This window comes from Lampris incognitus, chromosome 16 (genome assembly GCF_029633865.1).
Source record: "Lampris incognitus isolate fLamInc1 chromosome 16, fLamInc1.hap2, whole genome shotgun sequence".
NCBI lineage: Eukaryota > Metazoa > Chordata > Actinopteri > Lampriformes > Lampridae > Lampris > Lampris incognitus.
The window spans coordinates 1,712,848-1,728,788 of NC_079226.1; the positions used below are offsets into that span (position 1 = coordinate 1,712,848).

The 15,941-nt window shown below is 49.0% G+C and overlaps 1 protein-coding gene across 1 annotated transcript in view; it reads left to right on the forward strand.

Moving 5' to 3' along the window:
• snx6 (sorting nexin 6) overlaps positions 1-15,941 on the forward strand; it is a 61,422-nt gene that overhangs the window by 42,984 nt on the left and 2,497 nt on the right. Inside the window, exons 8-12 of the mRNA XM_056295740.1 lie at positions 1,070-1,175; positions 11,539-11,614; positions 12,572-12,611; positions 12,743-12,829; positions 13,035-13,194. Of these exons, the coding sequence (XP_056151715.1) occupies positions 1,070-1,175; positions 11,539-11,614; positions 12,572-12,611; positions 12,743-12,829; positions 13,035-13,194 (469 nt within the window). The remainder of the gene's footprint in view (positions 1-1,069; positions 1,176-11,538; positions 11,615-12,571; positions 12,612-12,742; positions 12,830-13,034; positions 13,195-15,941) is intronic.

Below are 15,941 nucleotides of genomic sequence, written 5' to 3' on the forward strand. Positions count from 1 at the left end.
AGATATGTTTAAATATTTTGTACTCTTGCTTTTTTTTTTTGTACTTATTTAAGCTTTTGGTCTTCATGTGTGTATATCTTATACTGTGTTTGCTGTGTTTGTCTGTGTCTGTCTTGCACTGTTTGGTGAAGCCACAGCCCTCATTTCATTTTTAACATGTGCCTGCACATTGTTTTTAATGACAATAAATTGAATTGGATTGAATTGAATTGAATGTTGGTTTCAGCTCTAACATCATGTGGTTTCAGCTTTAACATTATGTGGTTTCGGCTCTAACATCATATGGTTTTAGCTCTAACATTATGTGGTTTCAGCTCTAGCATCATGTGGTTTCAGCTGTAACATATGGTTTCAGCTCTAACATGTGGTTTCAGCTCTAACATATTGGTTTCAGCTGTAACATCATATGGTTTCAGCTCTATCATCATGTTGGTTTCAGCTGTAACATCATGTGGTTTCAGCTCTAACATCACGTGGTTTCAGCTCTAACATCATGTGGTTTCAGCTCTAACATCATGTGGTTTCAGTGCTAACATCATGTGGTTTCAGCTCTAACATCATGTGGTTTCAGCTCTAATATCATGTTGGTTTCAGGTCTGACATCATGTGGTTTCAGCTCTAACATCATGTGGTTTCAGCTCTAATATCATGTTGGTTTCAGCTCTAACATCATGTGGTTTCAGCTCTAACATCATGTGGTTTCAGCTTTAACATCATGTGGTTTCAGCTCTAACATCATGTGGTTTCAGCTCTAATATCATGTTGGTTTCAGGTCTGACATCATGTGGTTTCAGCTCTAACATCATGTGGTTTCAGCTCTAATATCATGTTGGTTTCAGGTCTGACATCATGTGGTTTCAGCTCTAACATCATGTGGTTTCAGCTCTAATATCATGTTGGTTTCAGCTCTAACATCATGTGGTTTCAGCTCTAACATCATGTGGTTTCAGCTTTAACATCATGTGGTTTCAGCTCTAACATCATGTGGTTTCAGCTCTAATATCATGTTGGTTTCAGGTCTGACATCATGTGGGTTTGTCACACTTCACTCTTGTCATCTGGTTTCCAGGACGTGGATGATTTCTTTGAGCATGAGAAGACGTTCCTTTTAGAATATCACAACCGAGTAAAAGACGCCTCCGCCAGGTCAGACAGAATGATCAGATCTCACAAAAGTAAGTTTGTGTCTCTTTTTTGTAATGTAGTACACACCCACACTACAGACATAACAAACTAACATAGTACACAGTACACACTGATACACATGGTACACAGACAACAGTACCTCTAACAGTACTAACATAGTACCACAGTACATACTGATACACATGATACACAGGCTTCTTTATACAAAGCACAGTCAAGTCAAGTCAGTTTTATTTGTATAGGCTAGTATCACACGTGTCTCGGGGCTTTACAGCAACACAACATGCTGTCCTTACACCCTTACATCGGATGAGGAACAACTCCCTAAAACCCTTTAACAGGGAGAAAACTTGGAAGAAAGCTCAGGGAGAGCAACAGAGGAGGATCTCTCTCCCCAGATGGACAACATGCAATGATGTTGTGTTTACACAATACAACATTGAAAGAGGTTAACACAATTATAATGGTTATGAGTTATAAATCCCCTGATCGATGGGCTGACTTAACCCGCTTTCAGAGGGCCTCCACCGGCCGGCTTTGCCGGCATTCGGGTGGCCGCTTCCTTCGGTCTTGCGGAGGTCACCCAAGGGCGGCAACAACGACATGACTCTGGGCGTCGTCGGCTGCGCGGTGGGGTCCCCCATCTCCGGTGCTACTCTGGGAACCATGAAACAAAGCGCGGTGGGGGCGGCTCGCCCTGACGTCCCCTCCGTGCACCTCCGGGTACCCGATGGTTACTTTGTTCTTCTTTTACGCGTGCGGGTCGGGGTTTCCGTGAGCGCTGAGAGAGCTGCTGTCGGTGTCTCCGAGGCGCGTAAAGAGCAAAGGCAGCTGCCATGAGATGTGCGTCAGCCCGTCAGCCTCGCACGCACGCCATCCATGATTGGACTATGACCTCAGATCAGACGAGACAACCCGCTGAATTTAAGCCCATTACTAAGCGGAGGTCCATGAATACTGGGATGGCATCCAGCGCTTTACCTGTGCCCCCGTCCATAGGGTTAGTGGTTGTGTCAGGAAGGGCATCCGACGTAAAACTTTGCCAGATCATTATGCGGATTGACAAGACCGCCATCGGTGTTGTGCCCTCACAGGGTACCGATGGAAACTGTCGATTCCGCTGTGGCGACCCCTGGGAAACAGGGAACAAGCCGAAAGAAGAAGAAGAATGAGTTATAAATCCCCATGACTGCTGGGATAGGCTCTAGCATCCCTGCGACCCTCAGCAGAATAAGTGGTTTGGATAATGGATAATGAATTATAAAAGTATGTGTGTATGAGTGTAAGTATAACATTTCCACAGTGACGGTGGAAAACATGTATGTGTACAATGGATTGTAAATATGGTGTTCTATTTAAATACGGTGTTATATTTAGACGATATATTTGACATGTGACGGAAGGACACCTGCCACTAAGTTTGTCCATAACAGAGCTACAGGTCATCTGTCACCAGTGACCTTATCAGTTCAGTACATTGGTCATCACACCTTCAGTTCCACAAGGAACCACCAGGTGATGGGTCATAACACACTGTCATCCTCTTACCTCATCATAGTCACTTTGCTCTGTACATACTCCAGAAGAAGAGATGGGACCTATCAGAACATGTTAGCCAGCTCCTGGTACAGGCCCTAGATATCACTCCATGAGCTCTGGTTTCCCAGTTAGAATACAAGATCCAGAAGAATCCTTAATGATGCGTTGGATTCTAAGTTGTTAAGATGTGCACTCTCCTCCGCTCTCAGTGTGTGTACACAGGCTAGCTGAGGATATAGTCCCTCTGCTCTCAGTGTGTACTCTGGCTAGCTGAGGATACAGTCCCTCTGGTCTCTCAGTGTGTACTCTGGCTAGCTGAGGATACAGTCCCTCTGCTCTCAGTGTGTACTCTGGCTAGCTGAGGATACAGTCCCTCTGCTCTCTCAGTGTATACTCTGGCTAGCTGAGGATACAGTCCCTCTGCTCTCTCAGTGTGTGTACTCTGGCTAGCTGAGGATACAGGCCCTCTGCTCTCTCAGTGTGTGTACTCTGGCTAGCTGAGGATACAGTCCCTCTGCTCTCTCAGTGTGTACTCTGGCTAGCTGAGGATACAGTCCCTCTGCTCTCAGTGTGTACTCTGGCTAGCTGAGGATACAGTCCCTCTGCTCTCTCAGTGTATACTCTGGCTAGCTGAGGATACAGTCCCTCTGCTCTCTCAGTGTGTGTACTCTGGCTAGCTGAGGATACAGGCCCTCTGCTCTCTCAGTATGTGTACTCTGGCTAGCTGAGGATACAGTCCCTCTGCTCTCTCAGTGTGTACTCTGGCTAGCTGAGGATACAGTCCCTCTGCTCTCTCAGTGTGTGTACTCTGGCTAGCTGAGGATACAGGCCCTCTGCTCTCTCAGTGTGTGTACCCTGGCTAGCTGAGGATACAGTCCCTCTGCTCTCTCAGTGTGTGTACTGTGGCTAGCTGAGGATATAGTCCCTATGCTCTCAGTGTGTGTACTGTGGCTAGCTGAGGATACAGTCCCTCTGCTCTCTCAGTGTGTGTACCCTGCCTAGCTGAGGATATAGTCCCTCTGCTCTCCCAGTGTGTATATTCTGCCTAGCTGAGGATACAGTCCCTCTGCTCTCTCAGTGTGTACTCTGGCTAGCTGAGGATACAGTCCCTCTGCTCTCTCAGTGTGTACTTGGCTAGCTGAGGATATAGTCCCTCTGCTCTCAGTGTGTACTCTGCCTAGCTGAGGATACAGTCCCTCTGCTCTCCCAGTGTGTATACTCTGCCTAGCTGAGGATACAGTCCCTCTGCTCTCTCAGTGTGTGTACTGTGGCTAGCTGAGAATACAGTCCCTCTGCTCTCTCAGTGTGTGTACTCTGGCTAGCTGAGGATACAGTCCCTCTGCTCTCTCAGTGTGTGTACTCTGGCTAGCTGAGGATACAGTCCCTCTGCTCTCTCAGTGTGTACTCTGCCTAGCTGAGGATACAGTCCCTCTGCTCTCCCAGTGTGTATATTCTGCCTAGCTGAGGATACAGTCCCTCTGCTCTCTCAGTGTGTACTCTGCCTAGCTGAGGATACAGTCCCTCTGCTCTCTCAGTGTGTACTTGGCTAGCTGAGGATATAGTCCCTCTGCTCTCAGTGTGTACTCTGCCTAGCTGAGGATACAGTCCCTCTGCTCTCCCAGTGTGTATACTCTGCCTAGCTGAGGATACAGTCCCTCTGCTCTCTCAGTGTGTGTACTGTGGCTAGCTGAGAATACAGTCCCTCTGCTCTCTCAGTGTGTGTACTCTGGCTAGCTGAGGATACAGTCCCTCTGCTCTCTCAGTGTGTGTACTCTGGCTAGCTGAGGATACAGTCCCTCTGCTCTCTCAGTGTGTGTACCCTGGCTAGCTGAGGATACAGTCCCTCTGCTCTCTCAGTGTGTGTACTCTGGCTAGCTGAGGATACAGTCCCTCTGCTCTCTCAGTGTGTACTCTGCCTAGCTGAGGATACAGTCCCTCTGCTCTCCCAGTGTGTATATTCTGCCTAGCTGAGGATACAGTCCCTCTGCTCTCTCAGTGTGTACTCTGCCTAGCTGAGGATACAGTCCCTCTGCTCTCTCAGTGTGTACTTGGCTAGCTGAGGATATAGTCCCTCTGCTCTCAGTGTGTACTCTGCCTAGCTGAGGATACAGTCCCTCTGCTCTCCCAGTGTGTATACTCTGCCTAGCTGAGGATACAGTCCCTCTGCTCTCTCAGTGTGTGTACTGTGGCTAGCTGAGAATACAGTCCCTCTGCTCTCTCAGTGTGTGTACTCTGGCTAGCTGAGGATACAGTCCCTCTGCTCTCTCAGTGTGTGTACTCTGGCTAGCTGAGGATACAGTCCCTCTGCTCTCTCAGTGTGTACTCTGCCTAGCTGAGGATACAGTCCCTCTGCTCTCCCAGTGTGTATATTCTGCCTAGCTGAGGATACAGTCCCTCTGCTCTCTCAGTGTGTACTCTGCCTAGCTGAGGATACAGTCCCTCTGCTCTCTCAGTGTGTACTTGGCTAGCTGAGGATATAGTCCCTCTGCTCTCAGTGTGTACTCTGCCTAGCTGAGGATACAGTCCCTCTGCTCTCCCAGTGTGTATACTCTGCCTAGCTGAGGATACAGTCCCTCTGCTCTCTCAGTGTGTGTACTGTGGCTAGCTGAGAATACAGTCCCTCTGCTCTCTCAGTGTGTGTACTCTGGCTAGCTGAGGATACAGTCCCTCTGCTCTCTCAGTGTGTGTACTCTGGCTAGCTGAGGATACAGTCCCTCTGCTCTCTCAGTGTGTGTACCCTGGCTAGCTGAGGATACAGTCCCTCTGCTCTCTCAGTGTGTGTACTCTGGCTAGCTGAGGATACAGTCCCTCTGCTCTCTCAGTGTGTGTACCCTTTCTAGCTGAGGATACAGTCCCTCTGCTCTCTCAGTGTGTGTACTCTGGCTAGCTGAGGATATAGTCCCTCTGCTCTCTCAGTGTGTGTACTCTGGCTAGCTGAGGATACAGTCCCTCTGCTCTCTCAGTGTGTGTACTCTGGCTAGCTGAGGATATAGTCCCTCTGCTCTCAGTGTGTACTCTGGCTAGCTGAGGATACAGTCCCTCTGCTCTCTCAGTGTGTACTCTGGCTAGCTGAGGATACAGTCCCTCTGCTCTCTCAGTGTGTACTCTGGCTAGCTGAGGATACAGTCCCTCTTCTCTCAGTGTGTACTCTGGCTAGCTGAGGATACAGTCCCTCTGCTCTCTCAGTGTGTACTCTGGCTAGCTGAGGATACAGTCCCTCTGCTCTCAGTGTGTACTCTGGCTAGCTGAGGATACAGTCCCTCTGGTCTCTCAGTGTGTACTCTGGCTAGCTGAGGATACAGTCCCTCTGCTCTCTCAGTGTGTGTACTCTGGCTAGCTGAGGATACAGGCCCTCTGCTCTCTCAGTGTGTGTACTCTGGCTAGCTGAGGATACAGTCCCTCTGCTCTCTCAGTGTGTGTACTCTGGCTAGCTGAGGATACAGTCCCTCTGCTCTCAGTGTGTACTCTGGCTAGCTGAGGATACAGTCCCTCTGCTCTCTCAGTGTATACTCTGGCTAGCTGAGGATACAGTCCCTCTGCTCTCTCAGTGTGTGTACTCTGGCTAGCTGAGGATACAGTCCCTCTGCTCTCTCAGTGTGTGTACTCTGGCTAGCTGAGGATATAGTCCCTCTGCTCTCAGTGTGTACCCTGCCTAGCTGAGGATACAGTCCCTCTGCTCTCTCAGTGTGTGTACCCTGCCTAGCTGAGGATACAGTCCCTCTGCTCTCTCAGTGTGTGTACCCTGGCTAGCTGAGGATATAGTCCCTCTGCTCTCTCAGTGTGTGTACCCTGCCTAGCTGAGGATACAGTCCCTCTGCTCTCTCAGTGTGTGTACCCTGCCTAGCTGAGGATACAGTCCCTCTGCTCTCTCAGTGTGTGTACCCTGGCTAGCTGAGGATATAGTCCCTCTGCTCTCTCAGTGTGTGTACTCTGGCTAGCTGAGGATACAGTCCCTCTGCTCTCTCAGTGTGTGTACTCTGGCTAGCTGAGGATACAGTCCCTCTGCTCTCTCAGTGTGTGTACCCTGGCTAGCTGAGGATACAGTCCCTCTGCTCTCTCAGTGTGTGTACCCTGGCTAGCTGAGGATACAGTCCCTCTGCTCTCAGTGTGTACCCTGCCTAGCTGAGGATACAGTCCCTCTGCTCTCCCAGTGTGTGTACTCTGGCTAGCTGAGGATACAGTCCCTCTGCTCTCTCAGTGTGTGTACCCTGCCTAGCTGAGGATACAGTCCCTCTGCTCTCTCAGTGTGTATACTCTGCCTAGCTGAGGATACAGTCCCTCTGCTCTCTCAGTGTGTGTACTCTGGCTAGCTGAGGATATAGTCCCTCTGCTCTCCCAGTGTGTATACTCTGCCTAGCTGAGGATACAGTCCCTCTGCTCTCTCAGTGTGTGTACTCTGGCTAGCTGAGGATATAGTCCCTCTGCTCTCAGTGTGTACCCTGCCTAGCTGAGGATACAGTCCCTCTGCTCTCTCAGTGTGTGTACCCTGCCTAGCTGAGGATACAGTCCCTCTGCTCTCTCAGTGTGTGTACCCTGGCTAGCTGAGGATATAGTCCCTCTGCTCTCTCAGTGTGTGTACCCTGGCTAGCTGAGGATATAGTCCCTCTGCTCTCTCAGTGTGTGTACCCTGCCTAGCTGAGGATACAGTCCCTCTGCTCTCTCAGTGTGTGTACCCTGGCTAGCTGAGGATACAGTCCCTCTGCTCTCTCAGTATGTGTACTCTGGCTAGCTGAGGATATAGTCCCTCTGCTCTCTCAGTGTGTGTACTCTGGCTAGCTGAGGATACAGTCCCTCTGCTCTCTCAGTGTGTGTACTCTGGCTAGCTGAGGATATAGTCCCTCTGCTCTCAGTGTGTACCCTGCCTAGCTGAGGATACAGTCCCTCTGCTCTCTCAGTGTGTGTACTGTGGCTAGCTGAGGATACAGTCCCTCTGCTCTCTCAGTGTGTGTACCCTGCCTAGCTGAGGATATAGTCCCTCTGCTCTCCCAGTGTGTATATTCTGCCTAGCTGAGGATACAGTCCCTCTGCTCTCTCAGTGTGTACTCTGGCTAGCTGAGGATACAGTCCCTCTGCTCTCTCAGTGTGTACTTGGCTAGCTGAGGATATAGTCCCTCTGCTCTCAGTGTGTACTCTGCCTAGCTGAGGATACAGTCCCTCTGCTCTCCCAGTGTGTATACTCTGCCTAGCTGAGGATACAGTCCCTCTGCTCTCTCAGTGTGTGTACTGTGGCTAGCTGAGAATACAGTCCCTCTGCTCTCTCAGTGTGTGTACTCTGGCTAGCTGAGGATACAGTCCCTCTGCTCTCTCAGTGTGTGTACTCTGGCTAGCTGAGGATACAGTCCCTCTGCTCTCTCAGTGTGTACTCTGCCTAGCTGAGGATACAGTCCCTCTGCTCTCCCAGTGTGTATATTCTGCCTAGCTGAGGATACAGTCCCTCTGCTCTCTCAGTGTGTACTCTGCCTAGCTGAGGATACAGTCCCTCTGCTCTCTCAGTGTGTACTTGGCTAGCTGAGGATATAGTCCCTCTGCTCTCAGTGTGTACTCTGCCTAGCTGAGGATACAGTCCCTCTGCTCTCCCAGTGTGTATACTCTGCCTAGCTGAGGATACAGTCCCTCTGCTCTCTCAGTGTGTGTACTGTGGCTAGCTGAGAATACAGTCCCTCTGCTCTCTCAGTGTGTGTACTCTGGCTAGCTGAGGATACAGTCCCTCTGCTCTCTCATTGTGTGTACTCTGGCTAGCTGAGGATACAGTCCCTCTGCTCTCTCAGTGTGTGTACCCTGGCTAGCTGAGGATACAGTCCCTCTGCTCTCTCAGTGTGTGTACTCTGGCTAGCTGAGGATACAGTCCCTCTGCTCTCTCAGTGTGTGTACCCTGCCTAGCTGAGGATACAGTCCCTCTGCTCTCAGTGTGTGTACTGTGGCTAGCTGAGGATACAGTCCCTCTGCTCTCTCAGTGTGTACTCTGGCTAGCTGAGGATACAGTCCCTCTGCTCTCTCAGTGTGTACTCTGGCTAGCTGAGGATACAGTCCCTCTTCTCTCAGTGTGTACTCTGGCTAGCTGAGGATACAGTCCCTCTGCTCTCTCAGTGTGTACTCTGGCTAGCTGAGGATACAGTCCCTCTGCTCTCAGTGTGTACTCTGGCTAGCTGAGGATACAGTCCCTCTGGTCTCTCAGTGTGTACTCTGGCTAGCTGAGGATACAGTCCCTCTGCTCTCTCAGTGTGTGTACTCTGGCTAGCTGAGGATACAGGCCCTCTGCTCTCTCAGTGTGTGTACTCTGGCTAGCTGAGGATACAGTCCCTCTGCTCTCTCAGTGTGTACTCTGGCTAGCTGAGGATACAGTCCCTCTGCTCTCAGTGTGTACTCTGGCTAGCTGAGGATACAGTCCCTCTGCTCTCTCAGTGTATACTCTGGCTAGCTGAGGATACAGTCCCTCTGCTCTCTCAGTGTGTGTACTCTGGCTAGCTGAGGATACAGGCCCTCTGCTCTCTCAGTGTGTGTACTCTGGCTAGCTGAGGATACAGTCCCTCTGCTCTCTCAGTGTGTACTCTGGCTAGCTGAGGATACCGTCCCTCTGCTCTCTCAGTGTGTGTACTGTGGCTAGCTGAGGATACAGGCCCTCTGCTCTCTCAGTGTGTGTACCCTGGCTAGCTGAGGATACAGTCCCTCTGCTCTCTCAGTGTGTGTACTGTGGCTAGCTGAGGATATAGTCCCTATGCTCTCAGTGTGTGTACTGTGGCTAGCTGAGGATACAGTCCCTCTGCTCTCTCAGTGTGTGTACCCTGCCTAGCTGAGGATATAGTCCCTCTGCTCTCAGTGTGTACTCTGCCTAGCTGAGGATACAGTCCCTCTGCTCTCCCAGTGTGTATATTCTGCCTAGCTGAGGATACAGTCCCTCTGCTCTCTCAGTGTGTACTTGGCTAGCTGAGGATATAGTCCCTCTGCTCTCAGTGTGTACTCTCCCTAGCTGAGGATACAGTCCCTCTGCTCTCCCAGTGTGTATACTCTGCCTAGCTGAGGATACAGTCCCTCTGCTCTCTCAGTGTGTGTACTGTGGCTAGCTGAGAATACAGTCCCTCTGCTCTCTCAGTGTGTGTACCCTGGCTAGCTGAGGATACAGTCCCTCTGCTCTCCCAGTGTGTGTACCCTGCCTAGCTGAGGATACAGTCCCTCTGCTCTCCCAGTGTGTGTACTCTGGCTAGCTGAGGATACAGTCCCTCTGCTCTCTCAGTGTGTGTACCCTGCCTAGCTGAGGATACAGTCCCTCTGCTCTCTCAGTGTGTGTACTCTGGCTAGCTGAGGATACAGTCCCTCTGCTCTCTCAGTGTGTGTACTCTGGCTAGCTGAGGATATAGTCCCTCTGCTCTCAGTGTGTACCCTGCCTAGCTGAGGATACAGTCCCTCTGCTCTCTCAGTGTGTGTACCCTGCCTAGCTGAGGATACAGTCCCTCTGCTCTCTCAGTGTGTGTACCCTGGCTAGCTGAGGATATAGTCCCTCTGCTCTCTCAGTGTGTGTACCCTGCCTAGCTGAGGATACAGTCCCTCTGCTCTCTCAGTATGTGTACTCTGGCTAACTGAGGATATAGTCCCTCTGCTCTCTCAGTGTGTGTACTCTGGCTAGCTGAGGATACAGTCCCTCTGCTCTCTCAGTGTGTGTACTCTGGCTAGCTGAGGATATAGTCCCTCTGCTCTCAGTGTGTACCCTGCCTATCTGAGGATATAGTCCCTCTGCTCTCTCAGTGTGTGTACTCTGGCTAGCTGAGGATACAGTCCCTCTGCTCTCTCAGTGTGTGTACTCTGGCTAGCTGAGGATACAGTCCCTCTGCTCTCTCAGTGTGTGTACCCTGCCTATCTGAGGATACAGTCCCTCTGCTCTCTCAGTGTGTGTACCCTGCCTAGCTGAGGATACAGTCCCTCTGCTCTCTCAGTGTGTGTACTGTGGCTAGCTGAGAATACAGTCCCTCTGCTCTCTCAGTGTGTGTACCCTGCCTAGCTGAGGATATAGTCCCTCTGCTCTCCCAGTGTGTATACTCTGGCTAGCTGGGGATACAGTCCCTCTGCTCTCTCAGTTTGTGTACTCTGGCTAGCTGAGGATATAGTCCCTCTGCTCTCTCAGTGTGTGTACTCTGGCTAGCTGAGGATACAGTCCCTCTGCTCTCTCAGTGTGTGTACTCTGGCTAGCTGAGGATATAGTCCCTCTGCTCTCAGTGTGTACCCTGCCTAGCTGAGGATACAGTCCCTCTGCTCTCCCAGTGTGTATACTCTGGCTAGCTGAGGATACAGTCCCTCTGCTCTCCCAGTGTGTGTACCCTGGCTAGCTGAGGATACCGTCCCTCTGCTCTCTCAGTGTGTACTCTGGCTAGCTGAGGATACAGTCCCTCTGCTCTCAGTGTGTATACTCTGGCTAGCTGAGGATACCGTCCCTCTGCTCTCCCTGTGTGTGTACCCTGCCTAGCTGAGGATACAGTCCCTCTTCTCTCCCAGTGTGTATACTCTGGCTAGCTGAGGATACCGTCCCTCTGCTCTCCCAGTGTGTGTACCCTGGCTAGCTGAGGATACCGTCCCTCTGCTCTCTCAGTGTGTATACTCTGCCTAGCTGAGGATACAGTCCCTCTGCTCTCAGTGTGTATACTCTGGCTAGCTGAGGATACAGTCCCTCTGCTCTCCCAGTGTGTGTACCCTGCCTAGCTGAGGATACAGTCCCTCTTCTCTCCCAGTGTGTATACTCTGGCTAGCTGAGGATACCGTCCCTCTGCTCTCCCAGTGTGTGTACCCTGGCTAGCTGGGGATACCGTCCCTCTGCAGAAGGGTTGCAGTAACCAGAGGAATGGTGTGTGTTGTTTTGTGTTCCAGATGCTGCAGATGACATCAACAGAATCGCCTCTTCACTCTACACGTTAGGAACGCAGGACTCCACAGACATCTGCAAGTAAGAAACTTGATCCCTGACTCTGACTGCTTACCCCAACTGACCTTTGACACCGACTGTGACCCCTGACTCTGATCCTTGACACCGACTCTGACCCTTGACACCGACATTGACACTGACTCTGACCCCTGACTTTGACCCTTGACACCCCCTCTGACCCCTGATTCTGACCCTTGACACCGACATTGACACTGACTCTGACCCCTGACTTTGACCCTTGACACCCCCTCTGACCCCTGACTCTGACCCTTGACACCGACTTTGACCCCTGACTCTGACCCTTGACACTAATTCTGACCCCTGATTGACAGCGTGTTGACTTGATTTGATCCATGTTGGCTTCTGAGATGTTAGAAAGCAGTGTGGAAGCAGTTTGCCCTCAGCTTTGTCAGTTAATATTCCACATCTGTTGGTGACTGTGTTCCTGAAATGAAGACGGTTTATTCTGCTGATTCTTCTCATGTGCTCACATTACATGGAGTTCCACGTGATGTGTTGCTCATGTGACCTTTAAACATTACTCAACATCAGAGAAATAAAGATCATGAGTCAGAAACATCTGATGCAATATTAAAAGTAAAAAATGTCTTTGTAATATCATAGATGTCTGGCAATGAGATGCCACATATCAACAATCTAGTCAAAGTAACTGACAATAACAATCTAGTCAGAGTAACTGACAGCTTATAAAATCTTAATAATACTGTGTGTATGGGGAGCAATATGATAAAAGATGACATGGTGGCAGTACTTAAGTTAGAGGTTATAGCAGTAACTTAGTTGTGTTAATTCAGATGTAAACTGAAAATACACTGATGCATGCGTTTGTGTCAATGTGTGATGTGTGTGTGTGTGTGTGTGTGTGTGCGTGTGCGCAACTGTCAGCGCTACGTCATCCTCAGACGTCGTTGATCCATGCTGCTGTTGTGTGAGTAACCAGACTGAACTGTTTTCCAGGTTCTTCCTGAAAGTGTCGGAGTTGTTTGAGAAAACGCGGGTAAGTTTTAGTTCAGTCATCCTTCCCGCCTGGATTTAAAGCCCTCCAGTCTCCACATGTATCCACATGTGAGTTGTAATGCTGGTGTGTGTCTTCAGCATCTGTCAGTCTTTCAATCTGCTCTTGTGCAGAAAATCGAGGCGCGGGTTGCAGCAGATGAGGACTTGAAGCTGGCAGACTTACTTAAGTACTACCTCCGCGAGTCCCAAGCCGCCAAGGTTATTATTCATTATTATTATTACTGCAAGTCAGTTCTCAGTAATGTTTATGGTTGTTGTGTCGCTGGGAGTTGTGCTAGTGTGTTTATTGTGACTCTTGGATTTAATTGAGGTAATGCTTGTACAGTGCATGACGGTTCAGGCTTGCTACATGTACCACAGATGTTAGAGGTGTTTTGGATGAATGCGTCCGTTGTGTCTTCAGGACCTGCTGTACCGGCGAGGCCGAGCGCTAGTGGACTACGAGAATGCCAACAAGGCTTTGGACAAAGCTAGGGCCAAGAACAAGGACGTGCTGCAGGCCGAGACCAGCCAGCAGCTCTGCTGCCAGAAGTTTGAGAAGATCTCCGAGTCAGCCAAGCAAGGTGGACCCCTCCATTCCCTTTATTAGCCTTAATTAAGTCTTAAGGTGGACCCCTCCGTTCCTTTTATTATCCTTAATTAAGTCTTAAGGTGGACCCCTCCATTCCCTTTATAGCCTTAATTAAGTCTTAAGGTGGACCCCTCCAGTCCCTTTGTTAGCCTTAATTAAGTCTTAAGGTGGACCCCTCCATTCCTTTTATTATCCTTAATTAAGTCTTAAGGTGGACCCCTCCATTCCCTTTCTAGCCTTAATTAAGTCTTAAGGTGGACCCCTCCAGTCCCTTTATTAGCCTTGATTAAGTCTTAAGGTGGACCCCTCCATTCCTTTTATTATCCTTAATTAAGTCTTAAGGTGGACCCCTCTATTCCCTTTACAGCCTTAATTAAGTCTTAAGGTGGACCCCTCCATTCCGTTGCACATCTTTCTGTCTATGTCTCTGTCTCTCTCTCTCTCTCTCCCAGCACCTGTCTGTCTTCTGCTACATATCTCTCTGTCCATGTCTCTGTCTCTCTCTCTCCCAGCACCTGTCTGTCTTCTGCTACATATCTCTCTGTCCATGTCTCTGTCTCTCTCTCTCCCAGCACCTGTCTGTCTTCTGCTACATATCTCTCTGTCCATGTCTCTGTCTCTGTCTCTCCCAGCACCTGTCTGTCTTCTGCTACATATCTCTCTGTCCATGTCTCTGTCTCTCTCTCTCCCAACACCTGTCTGTCTTCTGCTACATATCTCTCTGTCCATGTCTCTGTCTCTCTCTCTCTCTCCCAGCACCTGCCTGTCTTCTGCTACACATGTGTCGGGCTCTGTTGGTCACTTTGTCTTCTGTTATTTGCTGATCTATCTCTGTCTGTCATGTATTGATCGCTGTTGAAGAGCCTTGTGTTTGCTTGTGGTGTCTTTTAGCCTCACGTGTGCTCTCTCAGCTGTGTGCTGTGTGTTTGCTGGTTTTGCTTCTAGCAGGCTAAACTCTAGCAGACTAAACTCTTGTAGGCTAAACTCTAGCAGACTAAACTCTAGCAGGCTAATCTCTAGCAGACTAAACTCTAGCAGACTAAACTCTTGTAGGCTAAACTCTAGCAGACTAAACTCTAGCAGACTAAACTCTTGTAGGCTAAACTCTAGCAGACTAAACTCTAGCAGGCTAAACTCTAGCAGACTAAACTCTAGCAGACTAAACTCTTGTAGGCTAAACTCTAGCAGACGAAACGCTAGCAGACTAAACTCTTGCAGGCTAAACTCTAGCAGACTAAACTCTAGCAGGTGAAACTCTAGCAGGTGAAACTCTAGCAGACTAAACTCTAGCAGGCTAAACTCTAGCAGGCTAAACTCTAGCAGACTAAACTCTAGCAGGCTAAACTCTAGCAGGTGAAACTCTAGCAGACTAAACTCTAGCAGGCTAAACTCTAGCTGACTAAATTTTAGGAAACTAAACTCTAGGAAAGTTAACTCTAGGAGACTAAACTAGCAGGCTAAACTCTAGCAGACTAAATTTTAGCAGGTTAAACTCTAGGAGACTAAACTCTAGCCGGCTAAACTCTAGCAGGCTAAACTCTAGCAGACTAAACTCTTGTAGGCGAAACTCTAGCAGACTAAACTCTTGTAGACTAAACTCTTGTAGGCTAAACTCTAGTAGACTAAACTCTAGTAGACTAAACTCTAGCAGGCTAAACTCTAGCAGACTAAACTCTAGCAGACTAAACTCTAGCAGGCTAAACTCTAGCAGACTAAACTCTAGCAGACTAAACTCTTGTAGGCTATACTCTAGCAGACTAAACTCTAGTAGGCTCAAATCTAGCAGGCTAAACTCTAGCAGGTGAAACTCTAGCAGACTAAACTCTTGTAGGCTAAACTCTAGCAGGCTAAACTCTAGCAGACTAAAATCTAGCAGGTGAAACTCTAGCAGATTAAACTCTAGCAGACTAAACTCTTGTATGCTAAACTCTAGCAGACTAAACTCTAGCAGACTAAACTCTTGTAGGCTAAACTCTAGCAGGCTAAACTCTAGCAGACTAAAATCTAGCAGGTGAAACTCTAGCAGATTAAACTCTAGCAGACTAAACTCTAGTAGGCTAAACTCTAGCAGGCTAAACTCTAGCAGACTAAATTTTACAAAACTAAACTCTAGGAGACTTAACTCTAGGAGACTAAACTAGCAGGCTAAACTCTAGCAGACTAAACTCTAGCAGGTGAAACTCTAGCAGACTAAATTTTAGCAGGCTAAACTCTAGGAGACTAAACTCTAGCCGGCTAAACTCTAGCAGACTAAACTCTAGTAGGCTAAACTCTAGCAGACTAAACTCTTGTAGGCTAAACTCTAGCAGACTAAACTCTAGCAGGCTAATCTCTAGCAGACTAAACTCTAGCAGACTAAACTCTTGTAGGCTAAACTCTAGCAGACTAAACTCTAGCAGACTAAACTCTTGTAGGCTAAACTCTAGCAGACTAAACTCTAGCAGGCTAAACTCTAGCAGACTAAACTCTAGCAGACTAAACTCTTGTAGGCTAAACTCTAGCAGACGAAACGCTAGCAGACTAAACTCTAGCAGGCTAAACTCTAGCAGACTAAACTCTAGCAGGTGAAACTCTAGCAGGTGAAACTCTAGCAGACTAAACTCTAGCAGGCTAAACTCTAGCAGGCTAAACTCTAGCAGACTAAACTCTAGCAGGCTAAACTCTAGCAGGTGAAACTCTAGCAGACTAAACTCTAGCAGGCTAAACTCTAGCTGACTAAATTTTAGCAAACTAAACTCT